The 24,369-nt window shown below is 44.8% G+C and overlaps 2 protein-coding genes across 12 annotated transcripts in view; one reads left to right on the top strand and one right to left on the bottom strand.

Annotated features, from left to right (window-relative positions):
• ATP9B (ATPase phospholipid transporting 9B (putative)) overlaps positions 1-24,369 on the bottom strand; it is a 146,483-nt gene that overhangs the window by 25,190 nt on the left and 96,924 nt on the right. For all 11 annotated transcript variants that reach the window (XM_059706409.1, XM_059706408.1, XM_059706412.1 and 8 more), the window contains 3 exons: positions 13,460-13,602; positions 6,653-6,765; positions 1,517-1,765 (listed from right to left, as the gene is read on the bottom strand). In XM_059706409.1, the coding sequence (XP_059562392.1) occupies positions 1,517-1,765; positions 6,653-6,765; positions 13,460-13,602 (505 nt within the window). The remainder of the gene's footprint in view (positions 1-1,516; positions 1,766-6,652; positions 6,766-13,459; positions 13,603-24,369) is intronic.
• LOC132239707 (large ribosomal subunit protein eL36-like) lies at positions 22,574-22,922 on the top strand. The gene has a single exon (XM_059706403.1). The coding sequence runs from the start codon at positions 22,610-22,612 to the stop codon at positions 22,907-22,909; it is 300 nt and encodes a 99-aa protein (XP_059562386.1). The 5' UTR covers positions 22,574-22,609; the 3' UTR covers positions 22,910-22,922.

Here is a 24,369-nt window from a genome sequence, read left to right as displayed (position 1 = left end):
AGCTCAGTATTGAGACCTTAAACAACTGTCCTCAGGCTTCAGGGATCCACAAACACTGCATCCATACAGCCCTTTAAAATTATGATATCTAACCTTTTCATTTTCAGACTAAAATTCGTGTTAAGGATTTCCTAATGGTTATATAATATTCTGCTACTTTTTAATCATTGTCCAATTCCCAAAGTAGGAAGAAATTTTAAACAAGTACACATTTAAATATAAGATTAGCAGTTTCTACTTAGTTCTAGTAATCTTTGAATCAAGGAAATACCTCTCTATTGTGAACTCCTAATTCAAGATTCAAAGTGTTATAGAAACCTAAAGATGAAAAATCCTATGTATTTTCAACAAAATTTGTGCTTATTTTTGGCAGGTAATAAGGTAGATGTGTAATAAAATGTTTTTTGGTATTTTCCATGGCTGGCTTGATTACTTTACAGAGTTCTGAAGAACCTGGAGTGGAAAGAGTATATAAGAAAACTATATATAAAATATACTAAGACTGTATGGGAACTGGGCAAATTAGTTTAATAATAGATTTTGTTGTTAATCCTCACCTGAGGATAGTTTTCCATTGATTTTTAGGGAGAGTGGAAGAGAGAGGGAAAGTCAGAGAGAAACATTGATGTGAGAGAAACACATTGATTGATTGCTTCCTGCACGAGTCTTGACCAGGGCCCGGGCCGGGGAGGAGCCTGCAACCAAGGTACATGCCCTTGACCGGAATTGAACCTGAGACCCTTTGGTCTGCAGGCTGACGCGGGACATAAAACACTGTTGTCTTGTGAATCCACTGAGCCAAACCGGCTAGGGCAGTGGTCGGCAAACTGCGGCTCGCGAGCCACATGCGGCTCTTTTGCCCTTCGAGTGTGGCTCTTCCATAAAATACCGACTTCTGCGCACGGGCCACGAAGTTTCAATCGCACTGTATGTGCGCGCCTGCATGTGGTATTTTGTGTAAGAGCCACACTCAAGGGGCCAAAGAGCCACATGTGGCTTGCGAGCCGCAGTTTGCCGACCACTGGGCTAGGGCAATAATAGATTTTTATCAAACTAAAAATCAAAGAACAATATAAAGTTAGAAGTTACTAATTACCATATTTAATGTTTTATCATTTCTGTTTTGTGTAGATTTAAAAAAATTTTAAATTCTGGCAAACATAACCAGAAATTAATATGGAAACTGATGATGCATTTGGAGATGAAAAGAAACTGAGTAACGCAGCCTGTCAAGACTCCAGTCAGTTATCCACTCAGACAACTGACTTCCCTCCTGTGACTAGCTCTTAGTACTCTGAGGTGTATAGACACAGTAGGATCAAGTGCACACGCAGAAAGTCCTCACTCACCCAGGTTTCCCAGCCTGACGCATTAACACTATCCTAAAGCTCCCCTGTTCACTCCTAAAAGAACTCATGCTCATGCCTTTGAGTCCCAATGAAACACACCGACCAACACTGCTTTGTACTCTGAGGAGTAACACGGTGAAACAAGATTCTGTAAAAGGCCGACTGACCTCATCGGGGCTGGAGGCCTGGTAGGTGCGGTTCTCATCGCTGAAGTCTTGGTCCACCTCTGCGTACTCAGTCTCCCCGGTCACGCCAGTTCGAGACTCGTATACCGGTGTCACGTTGTGGCACAGCGCAATGGCCGTCACTGCTTCGTGAACTCGGCTGCTCACACTCTTTCTAACTTTGGGACCTGAAGACTGGGCTTTTCTTGGTGGAGTTGAACTGGTATTGTTTCCACTAGCTTGAGAGTGTGGCTGTGAATATGGAAGTTACAAAGTTGAAGACAAAGCATAGCTGACATTGGGATTATGATCATGTATTACCTTATAAACTAACTAGAGGCCCGGTGCACAAAAATTTGTGCACTCGGGGTTGGGAGAGGAGGTCCCTCAGCCTGGCCTGTGCCCTCTCACAGTCTGGGACCCATCAGGAGATAAGGACCTGCTGGCTTAGGCCTGCTCCCGGGTGGCAGAGGGCAGGCCTAATCCTAGGTGTAACCCCTGGTCGGGCTCAGAGCAGGGCCGATTGGGGAGTTGCGATGCCACCCTTAGTCACGCTCAGGGTAGGGCTGATTGGGGGGTTGGGGCACCGCCCCCTGTCACACTCAAGGCAGGGTCTATAGGGAGGTTGCAGCGCCACTCCTGTCATGCACAGAGCAGGGCAGATCAGAGGGTTGGGGCTCCGCACCCTGTCACACTGATCCCGGTGCTGGGAGGCCTCGCTGCTCCGCTGATCCCAGGGCCAGGACGCCTCTTGGCTCCCCTGATCCCTGGCCAGGAGGCCTCTCGGCTGCTGATAACCATGGCCTGTAGGCCTCTCGGCTCCGCTGATAACTGAGGCCTGGAGGCCTCTCGGCTCCGCTGATCTCTGGCCAGGAGGACTCTCGGCTGCTGATAACCTGGCTGGGAGGCCTCTCAGCTCCGCTGATCCCAGGTTCCTGAGGCCTCTCGGCTCCGCTGATCATGGGCTGGGAGGCCTCTCGGCTCTGCTGATCGCGGGGCTGGGTTGACTCTCGCCTCCGCTGATCGTGGGTCCGGGAGGCCTCTGGGCTCTGCTGATCACCGGGGCTGGGAGGCCTCTCGGCTCTGCTGATCGCGGGGCCTGGAGGCCTCTCGACTCCGCTGATCACCGGGCCAGGAGGCCTCTTGGCTCCCCTGATCGCGGGGCCGGGAGGCCTCTCGGCTCCGCTGATTGCGGGGCCTCCGACTCCGCTGATCGTGGGCCCGGGAGGCCTCTCCCTCCGCTGATCACCGGGGCTGGGAGGCCTCTTGGCTCCGCTGATCGCGGGCCGGGAGGCCTCTCGGCTCCACTGATCACCGGGGCGGGAGGCCTCTCGGCTCCGCTGATCGCGGGGCCGGGAGGAGCTTGAGAGTGTGGCTGTGAATATGGAAGTTACAAAGTTGAAGACAAAGCATAGCTGACATTGGGATTATGATCATGTATTACCTTATAAACTAATTAGGGTAAGAAAAAGAGCTTGATTTGATTTCCTGCTCATGATCTACATCATATGTGCTGGTAGGATAAGGTTTTTATCTGACTGCGGCAAGTGCTGTAGTATTTCCCAGTTGTCAAGTACCCTAAAATATTTGCTATAATGCTTACAATCTGACAGTTTCCTTTTACTAGATTCAATCTAACTGTGGCATTAACTTGCTGAGTCCTTCATAATCCCTGCTTATTTACTATTTCTAAAAGCAGAGTAAGTTTGAGAGCAAAATAGAATGGTATATAATACATCCTCTTTCATTTTTGTTTACAAATGTTCTACTTAGAATGGTATAAACCTTTGCTGAATACCATAAATCAATCCAGCTTGCAACAGTTTCTAAAGTTAGTGTCCAGTTTTGGAGTTCATAATAACCGATAATGGCTGCATTCTGAGGAAGAGTGACCCCCACGTCATATCTCAAAACCCTGTTCTCCTGAAGCAACGATCCAGTTAGCACTGACGTTTGCTTGGCTCTCATCACATTCAGCTGCATTCAAGGGTCTCAGTTCATCAGCCAAGCGGATGACTTTTATTATTCACCTCCTACTCGGGGGAGGGACACGCCCCCTGACCCCACAGGACTGTCAAACATTTCTTCAGTAACTTCAGAGTCACTTGTGACGATCCTCCTTAGCACCAAGCCTGCCGCTTTTGGACGGGGCGTGCAGAGCCACTGAACCGTGACTACTCTGCCCATCAAATTACAGTGCTGTCTAATGAAGGGTTTAACTTCTCTGCTCAGCTGGCACCCCTGTCAGCGAGCTTCAGACCCCACATCTGCGTTCTGCTCACATGCTGCCGTTACAGCAGAAACTCGCTGACGCCCACCTTCTGCATTAGGCTATGCTCACTGATGGCTGTATAATTTAATTTCGCACAAATCCCATTAAAGATATGCCCTCTATCACCAGTGCTTCCAGTGGGGAAATATAACCAGGTTATAAAAGATTTGTGTACATTACAGTGGACCGAGTAGGCTACTGTCATCTTAATAATAAAGAACATAAGGAGTAAAGTCAATTTCACATAAAAAGGACTGTCTAACTAGGTCATCAACAGATAGCTTTTAGTAAAAAAATAAAATTTAAAGTCCTCTTAAGTGGGGAAAATATTAAATATTTGCTATTTTTATATAATGACTCATCTTTCCTCCTTTTATTTTTATCTAGTAAAATCACTTATTTGGAGCTATTATAATCATATCTATAATAATAGAAGTGTCATATGCTAATTAGACCGGACAGCCAAACGACCTTCCAGATGACCTTACCGACGAAGCCGCAGCTGCGAGGGCCGAGCCCTTGCACGAATTTCGTGCATCGGGCCTCTAGTTCATGGATAATATAAATTAATTTTGAAAAGAACAGATGTCACCTGGTACCATTTCAATCCCAACACAGGTTACTAGGAGAGGAGAAAAGATTTCTATTAATAAATACAGGGTGTCCCAAAAACATGTATACACACTTTAACAGCTGATAGTTCAACTGATGTTGCTTTCTCTTCAGTCAGACTAAGCTTTGAAAGGAAATTCATCCTAAAATGCTACTGCAAGTTTGAAACACAGTTAAAATATAAACATTACCTTTATAATTATTCAAAGTGTATATACATTTTTATACACTTTAACAGCTAATATAATTCAATCTTCACTCCTTTTCAGGTTTAACTAATTTGAAATAATGAGTGAAGTCAGACTAAGCTTTGAACAAAGAAAATTTATCCCACTAGACTTTATAATGGGGACACATAAAAGATAAAGTTTACAGTACAAAACTGGCAACAGTTGATGAATTGAGGGTATACAAATACCGAACAAAATGATTCTTGATGTTTGTTATTCCATTGCTTCGTGTTACCAGCAGTGTCTGGACCAGAATGGTCATCAGTTTGAAAACAGGCATTGACAAAAAAAATTACTCCTTTCTGTAGATTATTTTAAATTTTGAAAATTATCTGTATGTTAATAAAAACTGACTTTATAATCGTTCAAAGTGTGTATACATTTTTGGGGGACACCTATATTCTGTATAAGTACCGCGCGCTAACCGATTGCGCCACTGGAGCTCCGACACCTATATTCTGTATTACAAAGTACTCCTACTGAAATGAGTGATATCTGAATTAATAAAGTGCTTTGCTTTGAGTATTTGTGCATGTGTGTGTGCTCGTATGAGTATATAAATATTACATATAACAAATATGTACACACGTGATAAATATGTATATATCATATAATATGTACACAAATGATAAATATGCACACATGTACACCTATGTTAAATATGCACACAGATGATAAAGTGTACGTACATGATAAATGTGTACACATACAAGATTATTTTCATTTGACAGCATCTCAAAAGTAAAGTATATGCTGACTGGAGAATACTGCAGAAGACAGAGTTTTCATGGATCTGACGACAGTGCCAACAACACCTGAGCTTTGTCTGAGTGGGAAAAGTGTAAGTACATTCAATCCAGTCTACGCAGACTGGAAAGGAATGATGCAAACATGAGAGTTTGCCAAGTCACCTGGTGTGGCCCCGTGGGAGCCCCGAGGGGCAGGGCCTCGGTGCACGGAGCCTTCGCTGCCCTGGTGAACGATAAGTACTTCTACCCTGACACACCTTGGCTCACTATTATGTGGGTGACTAGATTCTACAACAAATCTACAAAGAGGCAGAGGAAAAGCCAAGGAAGTGATGACTGCTGACACAGACAGCAGCCTTGCATGGGAGCATCTTTGATTCCCTCGACTGCTACGTTTCAGTACTCTGAATCAGTGATTTCAGGTTATAGGACAGGTAGAAGGAAATCCAAAGGAAGGAAACACACAACTTGGGAACAGAGCTATGGAGACTTCAGAGCCTAAAAAACGAACACTGGGAAATGGTCTGTCTCCAACCCCTCCACAGATCTCAACATGATCTGCACTCATGCACTCGCCCGGCCGTGTCCAACGTCAGGAGCCTGGAATGTCAGGACTCCACTGCCTATGGGACAGGCAAACGCCCTAACCGCCAGGCTGCACCCTCCTGTGAAAGCAAATAGTCCCTGTGCTTGCCACCTTACACAACTCTTCTGGGGCCCAGTGAAAAATCGAGATTTAATCTATATCATAAAAAAAGAGCCCTTATCTATTAGAGACAGACTAAATAGTATAGGTGAAATCATGGGATATGTGAGTTTCACTTGAAAAGCATTGGGTGAAGGAGAGTGAACAGCCCTGCAGTTTACTGCACCTGCTGACATGAATAACAGGTACACAGGCTTCTAACACTGTACTCTCACTTCTGTTTACTGAAAAGGTGAAAAAACAAAAGGATATATGAAGAAGTCTTGTTAATTATGAAGAAAACCAGAGGAATTATTATGGAACATCTGATGAAGCATTCTATTTAGTATTTTTGAAATACCATCTTCACAGAATAATTTTATAAGTAGTTCTCTAAGAAAATTTAACATGAGTAAGTGATTTGCTCTTATGCCTTGCTTCTACAGTATAGAAATGCCTATTTAAAATTAGTCCAAATCTGTTGCTTGATTTATAAGTTAGAGCTGATGATGGAACTAATGCAATGCTTTAAGATAACGAACGAGTTTGCTAGTGCGCAGACCAGCACCTGAGGCTCACCGGAAGTCGTACCTGTGTGTAGGAGCTCCTGACGTGGCTCTGGATCTCATCCATTGTGTCTGTCCCGTAGGACACAGTGCCCAGATGCAGCCGCTTAAATACCATTTCATTCTGAGTGAGGGTTCCTATGATACAAGGAGCAACAGAAAATGAGAGCATACAGGTGGCTCATCAAGATCATGGTGTTCCCTCCCGCTGCCACACCTCTGCTCCATGACAGAGTCTCCTGAAATGCCTTTTGCTGCACTTTTCATCTTACTAGTGAGGACAAGAAGTGTTCTTCCCAGCATGTCAAGAATAACTTTTAGTAACTTTAGTGATGTGAAGGGGCCTAGTTCTGTGAAGAAAATCTCCCCTCTGCCTGTTGACACAAACGCCATTTTTGCCTGTTCTGAAAACGACAGGCACAAAACTGCAACACTGAGTCACAGCTATGTAATCACATGACAGAGCCCTGCCCGAGCAAGACAACTAGCCCCAAATTAGTGTGTCTATCAGTTAAAAACAACAAACTTATTTTGAAAAATTAAGTATTTTTAATTGAACAGAAGCAGGTGCATCTAAGCCCTGGAGGAAGAGAAAGGAAAGGAGTGGGAGGGAAGGCATTTACTCTGTAGCTGTGAGCTGCTGGTATGCTCACTGACTCCTTGGCAGGCGAGGACAGTGTCCAAGCCATCAGTGGTCAATCCTTGGGACTGCCAGTCGGTTGGGACCAGGCACTAATGTGAGCGTGAGGCAGTGAGGAAGGCAGGCTAAGAGGGGCGCACAAGCAGGTCAACTTTCTGAGAGCTCGTGGTTTCGGCTTCCTACCAAAAAGATATACAAGCAGATGCAGTGAAGCAACGTCATGAGAGAGGTGGGTAGAGATACCACCACACTTCAGACAGCTGTTGAATTTTTATTAAGTGGGAATAAATTCACACTGCTATATTTCTTAGAGCTCAGGAAGGAGACCCTCAACACTTTACGAATCAGTTAATATAAAAATACATTAATATATGCACTTAACTTCGGCCCATCTGGTTTCAGAGTCTGACCTCCTGTGAGGTACACATCAGTCCTGTTTGGATGGCTCTGGTACTGTCTCCCTTAGGCTTCTCTGCGCTTATTTCAAAGCTGTACATCAATTTGGGGAATAATGCTGCATCTTAACATTATGAGATCCTATGCACTGGTACACTGACTTTATTTTTGATACTATTGTAAATGGAATTGTTTACTCAATTCTATTTTTGGACAGTTTATTGCTAGTGTATAGAAATATAATTCATTTTGGTATATTGATCTCATATCTTGAAACCTCACTAAACTTGTTTATTGGTTCTAATACAATTTTTAGATTAGGATTTTCTACATAAAGGTTATGTTACATATGGTTTTGCCTGATAGCTGTGGCGAGAACCTTGAATATTCATAGCAGCATTATTCAGTAGGCAAAACCCAGAACAATGCTAATGTCTATCAACTAATAAATGGCAAATAAAATGTAGCATGTCCATACAATGGAATAGTACTCAGCAATAAAAAGGAATGAAGCATTGACACATGCTACAATATGTCAGTTATGCTGAGTGAAAGAAGCCAGTCATTTGAAAAATCCAATAGGCAAATTCACTGAGGCAGTAAGATTAGGAGTTGCCTAGGACAGGATGGGGACAAGGAAGAATGGATGGAGGCTGGTGTATATTTACAAGTAGGCTTTGTAGAGTGATGAAAACATTCTAAACTTAGATTGTAATGAAGGTTGTCCAGTAGTTATGCCAAATATTGAGAGAGTGATACATCCTGAAGGTCTGTTATTTGATTCAAACATTGTGCAACAACTGCTGCACTTTCTAAAATTCTAACTTGCTACTAAATCAAGTTTTAAGCCATTTAAAACTGATATAGTCAGCATTTTCATCAAATGAACAATGAAATATTTGTGTCTGTTACTTTGGCATTTGAATAATTAAGTTTACATCCTGTTGGGTTAAAGATACTGAAATATTTATGCAGACATGCCTTTAGGTGAGTGGCATGTATAATTTCTCACATTTTAAGGTGAATCCTGAAAATATTTTTTAAAATTTCAAGGAAGTTTTGCTCCCACAGCTGATTGCAGGACTCTGAGCAGGACGGTCTGGGCTGGGGTTGTACTTCTGTGCCCTCAGGTATAGCAGCCAATGTGGGGAGACAACACCAGTTACTAAAAGAATCAGTAATGAAACTTATTTTCCAGATCTTATCTTCCTGACAGTTCCTACAATTTTTGTCTTAATATAGCAGAAGTTAGTATGTCCCGAATCTGAAACTTGGCAAAGGGGCAGGACTAACAGTCAGGCAGAGGCTGAGAGCCACTAGGTTAGAGCATCCAATGACCTCTAGTCAGGATACTGGCTCCATGGACAGGAAGTGTCTTTTAACAAAAGGTTTGTTTGTGATTCCTATTTTTTTTTTAAAGGCTGTAGCTCTTTAATAAAGCAGATTTTTGGACTACAATGAGAAAAACAGGCAAAGAGGAAATTAACTTCTAAGGAATAAGTACTGCAGACGTCGTCTTGGGATGGTGATAGATGTGACACAACTAGCAGAGGAACACTGTCAGAGAAGCAGATGCAGAGCTTTCTGATCAAATATTCCCTGGTCGTGATTTGGCCTCAGACTAAAACTAGAACCTGCTGCAGCAGAGGAGGGAGAGGTGGTTGCCATAGGAAACAGAGACAACCTGCCCACAGCTCATAGGACTGGCAGCTTCCAGCCTGCACATCACTTCCTGTGAAGGTTCTAGTTCAGCAATGGGGTTGATGGCTATATTAAAACACAAAGCTTCTTAGAAAACGTCTAATTTATCAAACTGTAGAGTATGCATCAATTCTTTAAACTATCGGACACCATTTAATGTGGAGTCACATACAGTGCTTGCTGTCCATGGGCTTTCTCAAGATGACGTTCCCAGAACTGTAGGATCTGTTCAACTGTGGAGTGTCCAAACACCCCAAGATGTGAACAACGGCACTCACACCCAAATCCACACTGCAGTGACTGTGCCAGCAGGACTGCTTATTAATGCCTCAACTGAAGACCCTGTCACCATCTCCAGACAGAACACTGCTCATCCCTCATGAGAGTGTGGCTCGCAGGCACCCTGCATGCTGTGGCAGCAACATGGCCCAGCACAGATGGCTGTCCTAGGAAACGTGTGAGTGATTCAAGTCCAAGCAACATGGCATTTTGGGTAATGGGTTTAAGTTAATTTGTGAGTCCTAAGAAACCTGTGATTTTAGTGAGTGTTTTCAATAATGGCTTTGTTCTACATGAAGATAAAAACGCCCTAACAAACAAATTGGAGTGTGGATTTAACAGGCTGAATCAGCACTGTTTTAAAACCTTCGAGTCCCCTGCAGCCTTGTCTTAACCAGTGGCACCACCAAAGGCACTGGAGAGGAAGGCCCGGCAGACTGACAAGGTGCAGTCCAGCTGCAGCGCTGTTCATCATGGAGCGGCTGTATCTGTGGTCAGTGTCAATATGCTCCACATCCTGGCAGCTCACAGATGCCAACTCCTGCCGAATGAATTACTTTATGTCTCATGCACTGGTGGCCACAGATGTGTCACTATAGCAACATCATTAATTTCAGATCTTACCAGAAACATGCACTCCAATCAAACCTAATTATACCACTCTGCTTTCTTGTCCACAAGAAACTGTAATTCGATTATTGGGGTGCTGCATCTCCCTGCCTCTTCCACTCTGCTCTGGCCAAGGACAGTTGCATTTAGGGAGACCTCTTGTCAAAAAGCTTCTTGATGAAGCACAAACCCAATTTGCAGTACTGTGAAGCCCCACCTCGCAGTTATGTAGCAACGTGGGGCTCCTCAGACAGAGGCTCTTCATTCCAGCCAGAGTGCAGGCTCCTTGGAAGATGTCTGCAAACTGCTTCCCGCCCTCCCTGACACCAAGAGTTCCACCGGACAACTACCTCCTGTCAGGCCTGCTGCTGCAGGGTGATGGAGGTCATCACAGTGACCCTAAGACCTGAGTTTTTTACATGACCAAAGTGAGGAATAGAAATAGAGCATATTACTTAAGTTCCTGGAAAGCACATGCACACAAGTAAACATCAGGAATGTGCCCGTTTCAGGGGCACAGAGGAGTTTCTGGAATCTGGCTGTGACTTGCTAATGCACAGAAATCTATGTGTGCCTAACTGTTCAGTGCCCTCCTGCTGTGCCAACCCCACCACAGAGCCTTGCTCACAATAAGGCTTGTTTAGAGGGTTAGGGGATCTGCCCTAGTGCACATGTCATTAGTGGACCAGGTCTGTCCATGGACCCCATCCCACTATGTGGACACCATGTTTTTCAGTGTCCAAATGCAGATGGGGCTGAATACTATTCACCTGCTTGCAGTGACAGGATAATTAGACAATCAGTGCTCTATTTGCACACCTATGATTTGGTCAGTGTGGCCCTGATGAATGGCCATAGCCAACACTCCCCCCGCCACATGCCTGGGACCCTGACTTGAGATAACACACCCTCGGGAAGGAGGAGACCCAGTCCTACATGTTTTTATTTCAATTTATTTTTAACTAGAGGTCCAGTGCACGAAATTCATGCACAGGTAGGGTCCCTGGGCCTGGCCGGAGATCAGGGTCCATCTGTTGGGCGACCAGCAGTGTGATGGGGGGGCCCCTCCTGGCACCTGCCTTGGGCGGCCTGGCATCGCCCACTCACCAGCCCTGCCCCACTGCTGCAGGTCACCTCCCTCTATGGGGTGACCAGCGGGGCAATTGAGGGGCCCCCGCTGGCACCCGTCTTGGCTGGCCTGGGGCCTGTGGGCAGCTCCTGCATTGAGCGTCTGCCCCAGGTGGTCAGTATACATCATAGCGACTGGTCATTCCGCCAGTCATTCTGCTGTTCAGTAGATTTGCATGTTAAGCTTTTATTATATAGGATTGCTTTGTTCATTTACTTGCCATTCTAACCGGCATGTTTACATTAAGTGTCCCAATTGTCGTGGATACACAGAAATGCAGTTTAGCTTTGACAGTGGGTTTAAATGTGTAAGCTCTCTCATAATTCTAAACATTTCCCTGATGGTTCTTTTAGATTTCTTTGTAAAAGCCACTGAATTTTTCTTTGGGAACAGCTCACTTGTTCATGTTGGCACTCTGATTTCTATAGGTGATTTTTGGTTTCCGGTTACATTTGTCAATTAACTCCAGGCTGATTGGTTGGTAAGCAGGATAGTTTCTTCTGTGAATGCTTGCCCTGTGCACCTGTTGGCTCTACATTCAGTATTTCCCTTCTTATGCTTCAGAGTCACTCCAAGTTCAGATGTGCTTTTCTCTGGCTGCTCTCTCAAACAATTTCCAGCAACAACTCCATTTCTGGATCCTTTGACGCCGTTTTGCTTGCTTTCGATATTGTTACAGGCTTGTTCTTTGAACTTCTTCCCATCAGCTCAACACAGCTAGTAAGGGAAACTCTGCAGGCTCTCCCTCCACTGACCTGTTTGAACCCGAGCCCCTCATACTGTTATTTCTGAGTTACTCTTGATTCCTGAGCATCGCCTGCTTGGCCAGTTCTCAACATCCGTCAAAGACAGGCCCAAAGGAAACCCGAACAGTCCAACACGGGATCTGACAGCACTGCAGTGATCAAATGTATGGCATGGTTGTGAGGCCACCGTCTCTGCAATGGGGACTTCACATGTGGGATGTGTTTGTCTTCTTTTCCATTCTCTGTGATGGCTGGACGTTCTGCACATGTGCCCTCTGCCATCTTCACATCCCAGCATGTGTGCTCCATGTGGACTTAGGCTATCGGGTCCCAGCGTGCATGCTCTGCGTGGACTTAGGCTAGCAGGAAGGGTGCTATTCTCTAGTCTATTCTACCCGCAAAGGGCTACTGTGCTGCTTTTATCTGGAACCTGCCACTCACTCTACTGATCGCTTGTATCCACCAGTGCTTTTCTTGGTTGATCGTTACATCTGCAAACATTTGTTTTTTCCTTTTGTTGTTTACCTTATTTCTACTTCTTGTCTTGCTGCAATGGCTAGAATAATAATAATTAAACAGCAGTGTTGTTAGCAGATTTCTCTTTCTTCTTCCTGATTATAGTGAGAACTTTTCTAATATTTTATTTAAAATGCTGACTTTTATTCGAGACATTTTCTTTACCATTTATACAAATATTATTTTATTTATAGTTCACTAATAATTATTTGGAAATCATAAACCAATAAATCAAGGAGGAATTGAACCTTTAGATCTGGTTTTTATTATAGTGCTGCATTCAAATTGTGTGTTTTTTTCCTAGTATGTTATGGATTGACAAGAATTCTTTGATGAATAAAAGAAACAAAACAAAATAAAGATAATTTATTTTGGGCATGAAACCCCAAGGTGAGATAAATTGTGGTAAGGCTCTTAAGGAGAAGGTCATTGTTAAAACATCAAATTGTTATTTTCTTCTATAGCTCATGTGTCATTCTATAATAAACAAGCAATTTTTGCTCTTAAAAAGCCACTAGAGAGGTGTAATAAAAGCAGTTAAAAATAAGACCAAAAAATCTGTAAGGCTGTAAAAAATTAAAAATATAGAAATGTCATTTCAATCTCTGAGAATGTAATATTTTGCTAATTCTGATGATACTGTGTATATGAGAAGATGAAAATTAGTTGCGTGTCAGTTTTCAAGAGCAGAGTCTGAGAAACTCTAAATGTGACTCAATGCACAGACACCATAAACCCACGTGGACATATACACACCAGGCAACCTGAGGTGCGCGCGTGTGCGCACACACACACACACACACACACAAGTGGTACCTGTCTTATCCGTCAGCAGGTACACGAGGCGGCCCAGCTCCTCTGGGATGGTGCTGGTCCGGACGACTGTGCCGGGAATATTCTCATCCCTCATCATCATCCACCCATATGCTGCTTTACCCATGTCCAAGTTCACACGCAAACTGCCAAATAAAATCATCACATGGTTAGTGTGAATACTAACATGCTCATGATTTCCATCTAAATTTATTTATTTATACACATTATCTTTAATTTTACACGAAATAAGTAACATTGAATTTTAGACTTTGAAATAAGTGAATTTACTGTCTTTTAAGTCAGCAAACCTTTCTACACCCCAGGACATGCCTGTAGGTGACACTGAAGTAGTTACTCATGCTGTCCTCCAGCGTGATCTGTGACATCAATGGGAAAGAAAAAGATGGGCTGTTTTAAATGCCTTGGGCAGGCAGGGTGCCAGGCTGTGTCCCACTGGGAATATTTGAAATGGGTCTTGTTTTATAACAAGAACCTATACTCCTTGGTGGCATTATCCGAATCCTAAGCAAGGTTTCTGATGTAGTCACAGAGGTTGAGGTCCTTCTAGAATTGCATCAATGACTTCTCAGTGTCTTCCTCAGTTACAGCAAAAACCTGAGCAAAAGTCATCTTCAGGGAGTAGGCTTTAAAAGCTGTTACAACTCCCTGATCCATTTGATCAAAGAGGTAATGTTTGGAGAAACAGCACTTTGATATTGGGAAGAACACCACCAATAAAAAGAGGATGCCATGAGTGTTATTAACAATAGGCAAAATCTTGAAAGCTATGTTCTTCTTCAAACAGTACTTCTCTATTCCACTGACACAGCAACTCAGGAGGGCATCGTGGAGGAGGAGCTGGATCTCCCGTGACTTCTCATTGTTCCCGCAGGACACTGGCAGCGTGCTTATTGACGAGCTTGGAGGCCCTGCTGTTCTCACTATCCCCATTATAAAGGGTTTCAATTTGTAACCTGCAACACTGCCACCAAGCAAGATGGTTATCTCATCCTTAAAAGCCTTGAAACCAACACTGACTTGGTCCCCTTAGGGATGAAAGTCCTTTCAGGCATTTATTTCCACAATAGTGAAGTTTCAGCCATATTGAATATTTGCTCTGGCAAGTAATTTTCCTCCACAATCACCTTATCTAGAGTTTACAAAAATTCTTCAGCTGACTTCATATGAGCACTTACAGGGTCACAACTCACTCTCACATTACAGAATAAATAACAATTCTTGAATAGTTTAAACCACCCACAACTAGCAGTAAATTCAACACAGAAGTCAGGTCCAGCCTTTTCTTTCAATATTGTTTTGCTTTGGCCGTGGTCATCATGGTACTAAGTGGGATATGTTCTTGTGTTTGGTCTTCAATACAGGTCATCCGGCCCTAGCTGGTTTGGCTCAGTGGACAAATTGTCAGACTGTGGACTGTCAATTCTGGTCAAGTGCACGTACCTTGGTTGCAAGCTCCCGGCCCTGGCAACCAATTGATGTGTTTCTTTCACATCGGTGTTACTCTCTGTCTCTCCCTCTCCCTTCCACTCTCTCTAAAAAAAATCAATGGAAAAAATATCCTTGGGTGAGAATTAAAAAAAAAATACAGGCATCAGAAGTTTTTCCATGTCTGTAGGAAGCTCTTTCTGAACTTTTTGTTTTAGAAGGAGAGGAGAGAGACAGAAACATCAATGAGAGAAAAACATTGATTGGCTGCCTCCTGCACACCCCTTAGTGGAGATTGAGCCTGCAACCCAGGCATGTGCCCTGACGGGGAACTGAACTAGTGACTTTTGGTGCAACCTTACAATGAAGGTATGTTCTGTGACAACTAAGCTAAAATAAAGACAGTTAGAAAATTCAAATATACTTGTAAATGAAGAAATAACTTTGTAATAACCATGGATCAAAGAAGAAATCACGATGCAAATTAAAAAGCATTGTCAAAATATGAAAACTTGTGGGATGCAGCCAAAGCAGTACTACTACAGAAAGAAATTCATAGCTTCTACTGCATGTATTCAAAAAAGAAAAAGCACTGAAAACTAGTGAATTAAGCATCTATCACAAGAAGTAAGGATAATAAAAACCAAAGAAGGTAGGAGGAAAGAAATAAAGTATGGTACTATTAATAAAAAAGAAAAATATCATATAGCATAGAGGAGGTTTTTCTACAACTACTGAAGCTGACAAACCTATTGGAAGACTGAAAGAAAAAAGGAAAGATAACTAAGTATCAGGAAAGAAAAAAATCCTCTCTCTATGGGAGATTATAGGAAAATATTATGAGCAAGCTTTTGTGAATAAATTAGAATACTTAGGTGCAGTTGACATGTTTCTTGAAAGCCATCTTTGCAAAACTGACACGAAAAGAAATAAAAAAACTTGAAATTAAGTTTTGTAACTCTTTAAAGTCAACTATTTAAACAATATCTACAGAGAAACCAAGATGGCGGCATAGGTAAACACCAGAAATTGCTGCCTCGCCCAACCACTTCAAAAATACAGCTAAAAGACAAAATGCACATCATCCAGAATCACAGAAAGGCTGGCTGAGTGGAAATTCTACAACTAGAAGGAAAGAGAAAAGCACACTGAGACTCAGAGGAGGTGCGGAAGTAAAGTGCAGAGGTACGGAGGTGCACGTGGAAAGGGCTGGCAACTGAGGATGTGGCGCACGTGGACAGGGCTGGCAACTGAGGACATGGTTGTCTTTTTCAATCGGGAGGGAGTCTCAAGCTCCCGACTGCTCTGAACTCCAGTTCCAGGAGAGTCTCTGGGGACCCAGACTCATACGGGGAGAAACTGGACTGTCTGGCAGTGGGCGGAAATCGAGGGCGGCTTTCTCTCAGAGGAGCTTGCAGTGATTACCGGGACACTGAAACTCGGGGCCTCTTAGGGTAGGACTGAGGAGCAGCCATAGCTGCTTGCTCCACACTGTTGATATCCTGAGACCCCCACCCCACCTCACCCAAGCTGTGCCCAGAGGCTTTTGCATATGAAAGGCCTGGCCCTTTGCAATCTGAAAATTACCTAACAAACTGCAGCTGGGTCAGAGAGACCCAGAACTTCCAAAAGAAGGCCCAAGGCCCAACAGCAGCTTGCATTGCTTCACAATTGGGCCTCATCTGGGCACTTCCAAACCCCGAACAAAGAAGAGGAATCTGCAGATCTCTCCATCGCTCCTGCTGGGTAGCCTCAGGCAGAGGCTAAATTAGCACCAATTTAGAGATCCAAGAGCCAGTATACCCAGTGGTCAGAGTGGGACCATCCAGATTATAGCTCCTCAGATCCGTAAGGGACACATTCAGGTGGCAGACTCAGTGAGCACCAAAGCCCCACTGAAGCAAGTCTTGCCCCAGAAGGGTGTCTCCAGCACAGAAGTTCTCCCACTGTAGATACAGCTGATTCTTACAGCCAATTGGCCTGGAGGTCAAATCCTCCCAGTGATACCTACAACAATCAAGGCTTAACTATAACAAGACTGTGCACAAAGCTCACAAAGGGGTGCACCAAGAGTGTCCACCTCAGGTAATTGGGGAGGCTGAGCCACTGGGCCCTATAAGATACCTAGCACAGAAAGCCACTCTATCAACACAGGGAAGCATAAAAAATGCAGAGACAAAGAAACAGGACACAAATGACAGAAATGGAGGAAAGCAAACTACTGGATATAGAGTTCAAAACCACACTTATAAAGTTTTTCAAGAATTTTCTAGAAACTGCCAATAAATTTAGTGAGACACTCAAGAAATCTAATGAGACCGTCGAGGTTATGAAAAAGGACCAACTAGAAATTAAGCATACACTGACTGAAATAAAGAATATTATACAGAGTTCCAATAGCAGACTAGAGGATCGCAAGAATCAAGTCAAAGATTTGAAATATGAAGAAGCAAAAAACACCCAACCAGAAAAACAAAAAGAAAAAAGAATCCAAAAATATGAAGATAGTGTAAGGAGCCTCTGGGACAACTTCAAGTGTACCAACATCCGAATTATAGGGGTGCCGGAAGAAGAGAGTGAGCAAGATATTGAAATCCTATTTGAAGAAATAATGACAGAAAACTTCCCCTACCTGGTGAAAGAAATAGACTTCCAAGTCCAGGAAGCGCAGAGAACCCCAAACAAAAGGAATCCAAAGAGGACCACACCAAGACACATCATAATTAAAATGCCAAGAGCAAAACACAAAGAGAGAATCCTAAAAGCAGCAAGAGAAAGAAAATCGGTTACCTACAAGGGAGTACCCATATGACTGTCAGCTGATTTCTCAACAGAAACTATACAGGCCAGAAGGGAGTGGCAAGAAATATTCAAAGTGATGAATACCAAGAACCTACAACCAAGATTACTTTACCCAGCAAAGCTATCATTCAGAATTGAAGGTCAGATAAAGAGCTTCACAGATAAGAAAAAGCTAAAGGAGTTCATCAACACCAAACAAGTATTATATGAAATGCTGAAAGGTATCCTTTAAGAAGAGGAAGAATGCCGAAACCGGTTTGGCTCAGTGGATAGAGCGTCGGCCTGTGGACTGAAAGGTCCCAGGTTCGATTCCGGTCAAGGGCATGTACCTGGGTTGCGGGCATATCCCCAGTAGGAGATGTGCAGGAGGCAGCTGATCGATGTTTCTCTCTCATCGATGTTTCTAACTATCTCTCTCCCTTCCTCTCTGTAAAAAATCAATAAAATATATTAAAAAAAAAAAAAAGAGGAAGAAGAAGAAAAAGGTAAAGATACAAACTATGAACAACAAATACACATCAACAAGTGAATCTAAAAGTCAAGTGAATAAATAATCTGATGTACAGAATAAACTGGTGAATATAATAGAATCGGGGGCATAGAAAGGGAGTAGACTGACTGTTCTCGGGGGGTGCGGGAAGAGACTGGACAAAAATCGTACACCTATGGATGAGGACAGTGGGGGAGGGGGGGTAAGGGCAGAGGGTGGGATGGGAACTGGGTGGAGGGGAGCTATGGGGGGAAAAAAGAGGAACGACTGTAATAATCTGAACAATAAAGATTTAATTTTTTTAAAAAAATAAAAAATATCTACACTAATAATAGACAAACATGGTAATTGACCATACCTTCGCTCTGCCTGCCATTGGCTGATCAGAGCGATATGCAAATTAACTGCCAACAAAGATGGCAGCTAATTTGCATAGTGCAGGCAGGGCAGGACAGCGTGAGCCGCCATCCAGGCCCCTGTGTGCAACCTGGGGGTGGGGGCTCAGGCGAAGTGATCGCTGATCGCTTCGCCTGAGCCCTGCCCGCCTGCCAGGGACACGGGGCCCACTCCCATGTGCGACCCGGGGGCGGGCAGATGCTCAGGCAAGGCGATCGGCATCACTTGTCTTCGCCTGAGCCCCGCCCGCACGCTGGAAACACTGGGCCCTCTCTGAGAGAGAGAGAGAGAGAGAGAGAGAGAGAGAGAGAGAGAGAGAGAGACAGAATTTGACACCCCACATCCCTCCCTGTTCGACCACTGTGATTCCAAGCCAACGAGGGCTGCCTTCAGGCCGCAGCTCCAGGTCCGTCACCCACACCCCAGGCCCGAGAGCACAGGGGCTGGCACAACGAGGGGGGGGCTGTGTTTACACCGCCAAGTTCCCCACTTCTGCCCTGGCCTGCACATCCCTCCTCCTTCCCCTCAGAGGCCCAGCTCCTGCCTACATGCTTGCTGGGCAGGCCCAACTGCACCGGGGAGTGAGCCATGGCGATCCGGATGGCCACTTCCTGGGATGGGACGGCTGGACCACGGCGATTCATGAGGGCGATGAGGCCCATGGGGCATGCGCAGCCCTCGGGCAGCGGGGGTGGCCGGTCAAGCCGAGTCTGGCTTCAGTGGGGCCAGTGGGAGCCCGAGGCCACCCCAACCCCCACAGGTCCTGGGTGGACGGTGGCTCAGTGGAGAGCAGTGTCTCCATGCATGGTGCCCAGGGGCAGCTGTGAGCTGCTGCAACCCTGCCCCACGCTTCAGGAAGGGGGAGAAGGCTTACAGCCACCAGCACCCTAGGCTGCACCGCCTGTGCTTCAGCCTGCCAGGTTGGCAGGGTCCAGAGCAGGTGAGCTGCTCCCTTCCCCCAGTGGTAGAACAGGGAGGAGAGCGCTGGGTGCAGGGAGGGGACCTCAACTGGGATCCTCCTGGTGTGGGGAAGGGGCGCAGCCTGGGCCCGATGGGGAGCTTAGGAAGTCTGGCTAAGCAGGCGCTGGTTCATACCAACTCTTACTCTGCCATATTCCTCCGGCTCATCAAGCTAGCCCCCCTGCCCCACCTGTCCGGGGTAACGGGCTCCGGGTGACCTCCCTGAGCTCAGACTGTGGACCCAGAGACCTCAAGGAAGAGTGCCCGGCCAGGCCCGGGCAGGGGCTGGTGCAGAACTACCAGGGCAGAGTTGCTTCGGTGTCTCGGTGAAGTTTGCAACTGACCCAAGGAAGAAACCCGAGAGGGGAAAGGCCAGGAGGCATGAATTGCCAGCACTTTAGCCACTTGAAAACAGCTCCACTTGGAATGTGAGGCGGTTGTATGTTCAGCTGAGAAGTGAGGGGGCTGAACTCCATTGTCGCTGGGCTCCTGTCAGTCCGAGGCCCAAGCGTCCACGACAAGGAAAGAACAGAGTGAGGGGCCCGGAGGAAGGGAGGACAATTCAAGAAAACCATGTCTAGACTTTCCCCAGCCCTCTCCTTCCTTCTGCTGCCTACAAGAGCCCCAGGCCCGGCCACAGTTCTGTCTCTACCTTTTAGTCCCCTATTCTCCAACCACAGAGGAAAGAAATAAGGAAGGAGTCTGTGTTGCCTTCAGAAAGTATCTATACACCTGATTGGCCAGTTGCCTTCCACAGAGGGAGGCCAGACTGCTGCTTAGGCCCGCTCCCCACAGGGACATCAGGAGGACATCCTGTGAGGGCTCCCAGTCTGTTAGAGAGGGCAGGCTGGGCTGAGGGATGCCCCCGAGTGCACAAATTTTTGTGCACCGGGCCTCTAGTATTTAAACTATTAAAGAAATTAACTCTGTCAAACATCTCTCCACATCAAAAAGTTCAGGCTCACATGGCCTCCCAATGTGTAAATATCCAAATAAATACTTATAATTCTAAATAAAATACGTTAGAGAAGTGAAAGTAAGAGAACACTCATCAGTGTATTTTAGGAGACTGGCAAAATCTTGACACTAAACACAAAGGAATGTCATGAGAAGGAAAGTTATAAGTTAACCTCACTCGTGTAACAATGCAAGAATTTCACAAAAGGCACAAGTAGGTAGGATCTAATAATACAAGACAGAGTATTGTACCATGATCAAGCTGCATTTTCTCCCCCCAAATACAAGTAGGTATGTTATTAGAAAATCAATAAGTTTATCATATTAATAACAAATAAAAATTTAAAGATGAAAATAGTCTTAAAATTATACTCATGATTTAAAAACAACTTTAAGCAAAATAAGAAAAGATTTCCTTAACATATAAAAGGGTTTCTATGAAAACATATAGCATGTTTAATGGTGAAATGTAAAAAGTTCTACCTCCTGCAATGGAAACAAAGGAAGAATGTCCATAATCATTATTTCTACTTAATGTTATACTGGAAATCTCTGCTATAATGACAAGGAAAAGAAATAAATGGTGCAAGGAATCAAAAGAAACAAAGCTGGCATTATTTACTGATGATGTGATTATCTATACAGAAAATCCAATAGACTCAGATTAATAATTAATCGATAGTTTACAAAAATTGATGGACTTAATCATTTTATAAAAATCAATTTTATTCATCTATAACCAGCAACCAATACATACAAAATAGTTTAAAAAATAGTATTATAATAGCATTTTAAAAATATCAAGCATCTAAGAATAGTTCTAACAACATTTTATATTAAGAAATATGCCAATGCATGATTTGGCAGATTTAATATTAATGCAAATGGCCAGGGAGAGCAAAGAAACTCTTAAAGAACACAAGAAGGAAGGGCTGTCTTATCAATTAGTAACTTATTATCACAGTGTGTAAATAAGGTAGTCGGTTATTTGATTAAGAATCTACAAGCAGGCCAAAGGAAGAGGGTAGGGACCCACATAGACCTGCGCATAAATGAATAACTGGTACATGACAGAGGGAACAAGAGTCTTTTCTGTAAAGGGTACTAAGACAATTGGTATGGAAAAAATAATGTGAAAATCTACTTCATACCATTATAAAAACACCTTTAAGGGATCAGAGACAAGACCGGTCAGCGTTTAGGAGTTAATGCAGGAGGAGGCTCACACCTGGACTAGAGGATTCCATAAACAATACAGAGTGACGACTACCCACAGAGACATTCATACATGTGACTGTGAAATGGATGACTTCTTTTTGTAATTTCACCACTGGGCGAGTAAAACTTCAAGTCATAGATCAAGGAAGAGTTTCAGAGAAACACAACTGAAGGAGAACATGCAGAGCATACAAATAACTACATAGTGACCACAGCCATGAGGCACTGGCCTCAGTCGTTCTTCCTTTTTCCTGCAGTCAGCACACATTTGCAGCCAGGTAGCTCTAGCAGCTCATTTTGAGCCTACAGCTTTGGGGAGTCTGACAGGCTTCTCACATCTTGTCTTGTCCCTGTTCCTTTCAGTCCAAGCTGGCAATGTTTTTGCCCTTAGGACAATCTCAAAACCTTTCTGAGTCTCCTGTGTGTACCCGGGGTCCACATTATCAGGTACCTCTTGGTCCTCCACAGATTTCTCCTGGATTATACCATCCAGTCCTGGCCTCTGCTGAGACAAGTCACATGCCTAATCTCTTCGGCAAAGGCTGTCAAGCACATCCTCAATCTCTTCTCCTGGGCACACTTTTCAAAAAACAAATCTAATATCAGCGTCTTTAGCAATCTGTACAGGCCACATATTTCCTGGACCATCAGTACCTAAATATTATCCCTAGGTCTACGTAAGGTTGAAAATACTCTTTTCTGAAAGCATTCAACCTGGAAAATGAGGTCTAACTAAAGATGTTGGGTAAGTTAATACACATTTTAAAATGCCACAGAAAGGGTACCTGTAAGCTGATAATAAGCTCCTAAGAATTTTCTTGCAATAAAACTTCAGGGAGGGCAGCTATTGAGGAGAAGCAGCCACAGCTCTGCGCTACCCAATGGCCATGGGCCTTAAGAAGGGCCACAAGGTGACCAAGAACATGAGCAAGCTGAGGCACAGCCGCCGCCGCGGGCGCCTCACTAAGCACACCAAGTTTGTGCAGGACACGATCCGAGAGGTGTCTGGCTTTGCCCCCTATGTATGGGGAGCCATGGAGCTGCTCAAGGTCTCTAAGGACAAGAGGGCCCTGAAATTCATCAATAAAAGGGTGGAGACACACATCCGAACCAAGAGAAAGAGAGAGGAGCTGAGCAATGTCCTTGTAGCCATGAGGAAGGCAGCAGCCAAGAAGGACTGAACCCCACCCCTTATCTGTGTAATAAAACCTCTTCAGGAAAAACAAAACAAAACAAAAAAAACTTCAGGGAAGTTACATTCTGAAGCAAGTTTTGTACGTGTGTCATCTGACATTTTTGATAATCCACTCAGTGTGTGAATGAGCACAGCTCTGAGTAGAGCATGTGGTAGGTAGTCCTTTAGGCGGCAGGCTGGTTGGCAGAATGAGTATGTGGGCATCTTGCTGACATGACCAACTTGTGTTAAAGAGAAGAGAACACTGCCTCCTGAGGCGCTGATACCATCAGACAGAGATGCCGCATGGACAGTCCCCACTGTGCCCATTGCCCAGGGGCTGCATGTGAGAGGGAAGCGCTCTGCCCCATGAGACAGTGCTCTCAACTAGGACGTTAATGCACTTCACCGCTTGCAGACAAAGGGGTGATAACTAATGAGATGAGGAACTGCATGTTCCTGACCCAATGGAACTAAATGTCCTGTAAAGAACTGGGATGGGGGAGAAACCAAGATGGCGGCATAGGTAAACACCGGAGTTTGCTGCCTCGAACAACCACTTCAAAAATACAACTAAAAGATGGAACGGACATCATCCAGAACCACAGGAAGGCTGGCTGAGTGGAAGTTCTACAACGAGGAGGAAAGAGAAAAGCATACCGAGACTCAGAGGAGGCACAGTGCTGAAGTAAAATACTAAGGTGTGAAGTGCATGCAGAGCGGGCTGGCGGCTGAGGGCGTGGTTGTCCTTTTCAATTGGGAGGGAGTCTCAGGCTCTGAGCTCCAGTTCCGGGCGAGTCTCTAGGGACCCAGACTCATACAGGAGAATCGGGACTGTCTGACATCGCTCAGAACCCTAGGGCAGCTTTCTCTCCGTGGGACTTGCAGCGATTACTGGGACACTGAGAAGCAGAGCCTCTGAGGGCAAGACTGAGAGCAGCCATAATTGCTAACCCCACCCTGTTGATCCTGTGGGACCCGCCCCACCCAAGCCCTGCAGGGAGACTTTTGCTGGATAGCCTCAGGCAAAGGCTAGATTAGCACCTCCCTAGAGATCCAGGAGCCAGGAAGCCCAGAGGTCAGAGTGGGACCATCCAGTTTGCAGCTCCGTGGAACCATAAAAGACACACTCAGGGGGCAGACTCAGTGAACACCAAAGCCCCATCAAAGCAAGTCTAGCCCCAGAGGGGTGTCTCCAGCACAGAAGTTCTCCCACTGCAGACACAGCTGATTCTCACAGCCAATTGGCCTGGGGGTCAATTCCTCACAGTGATAACTACATCAATCAAGGCTTAATTACAACAAGACTGTGCACAAAGCCCACAAGGGGGTGCACCAAGAGTGTCTACCTCACGTAATTGGGACACTTAGCACAGTAAGGCACTCTATCAACACAGCGAAGCATAAAAAATGCCGAGACAAAGAAACAGGACACAAACGACAGAATTGGAGGGAAACAAACTGCTG

Source organism: Myotis daubentonii, chromosome 8 (genome assembly GCF_963259705.1).
Source record: "Myotis daubentonii chromosome 8, mMyoDau2.1, whole genome shotgun sequence".
Taxonomy (NCBI): Eukaryota; Metazoa; Chordata; class Mammalia; order Chiroptera; family Vespertilionidae; genus Myotis; species Myotis daubentonii.
This window is presented reverse-complemented; position numbering and strand designations above follow the sequence as displayed.

What these genes read in the sequence shown, in the direction of transcription:
- LOC132239707 (XM_059706403.1), top strand. Translation starts at nt 22,610, where the DNA reads ATGGCCATGGGCCTTAAGAAGGGCCACAAGGTGACCAAGAACATGAGC.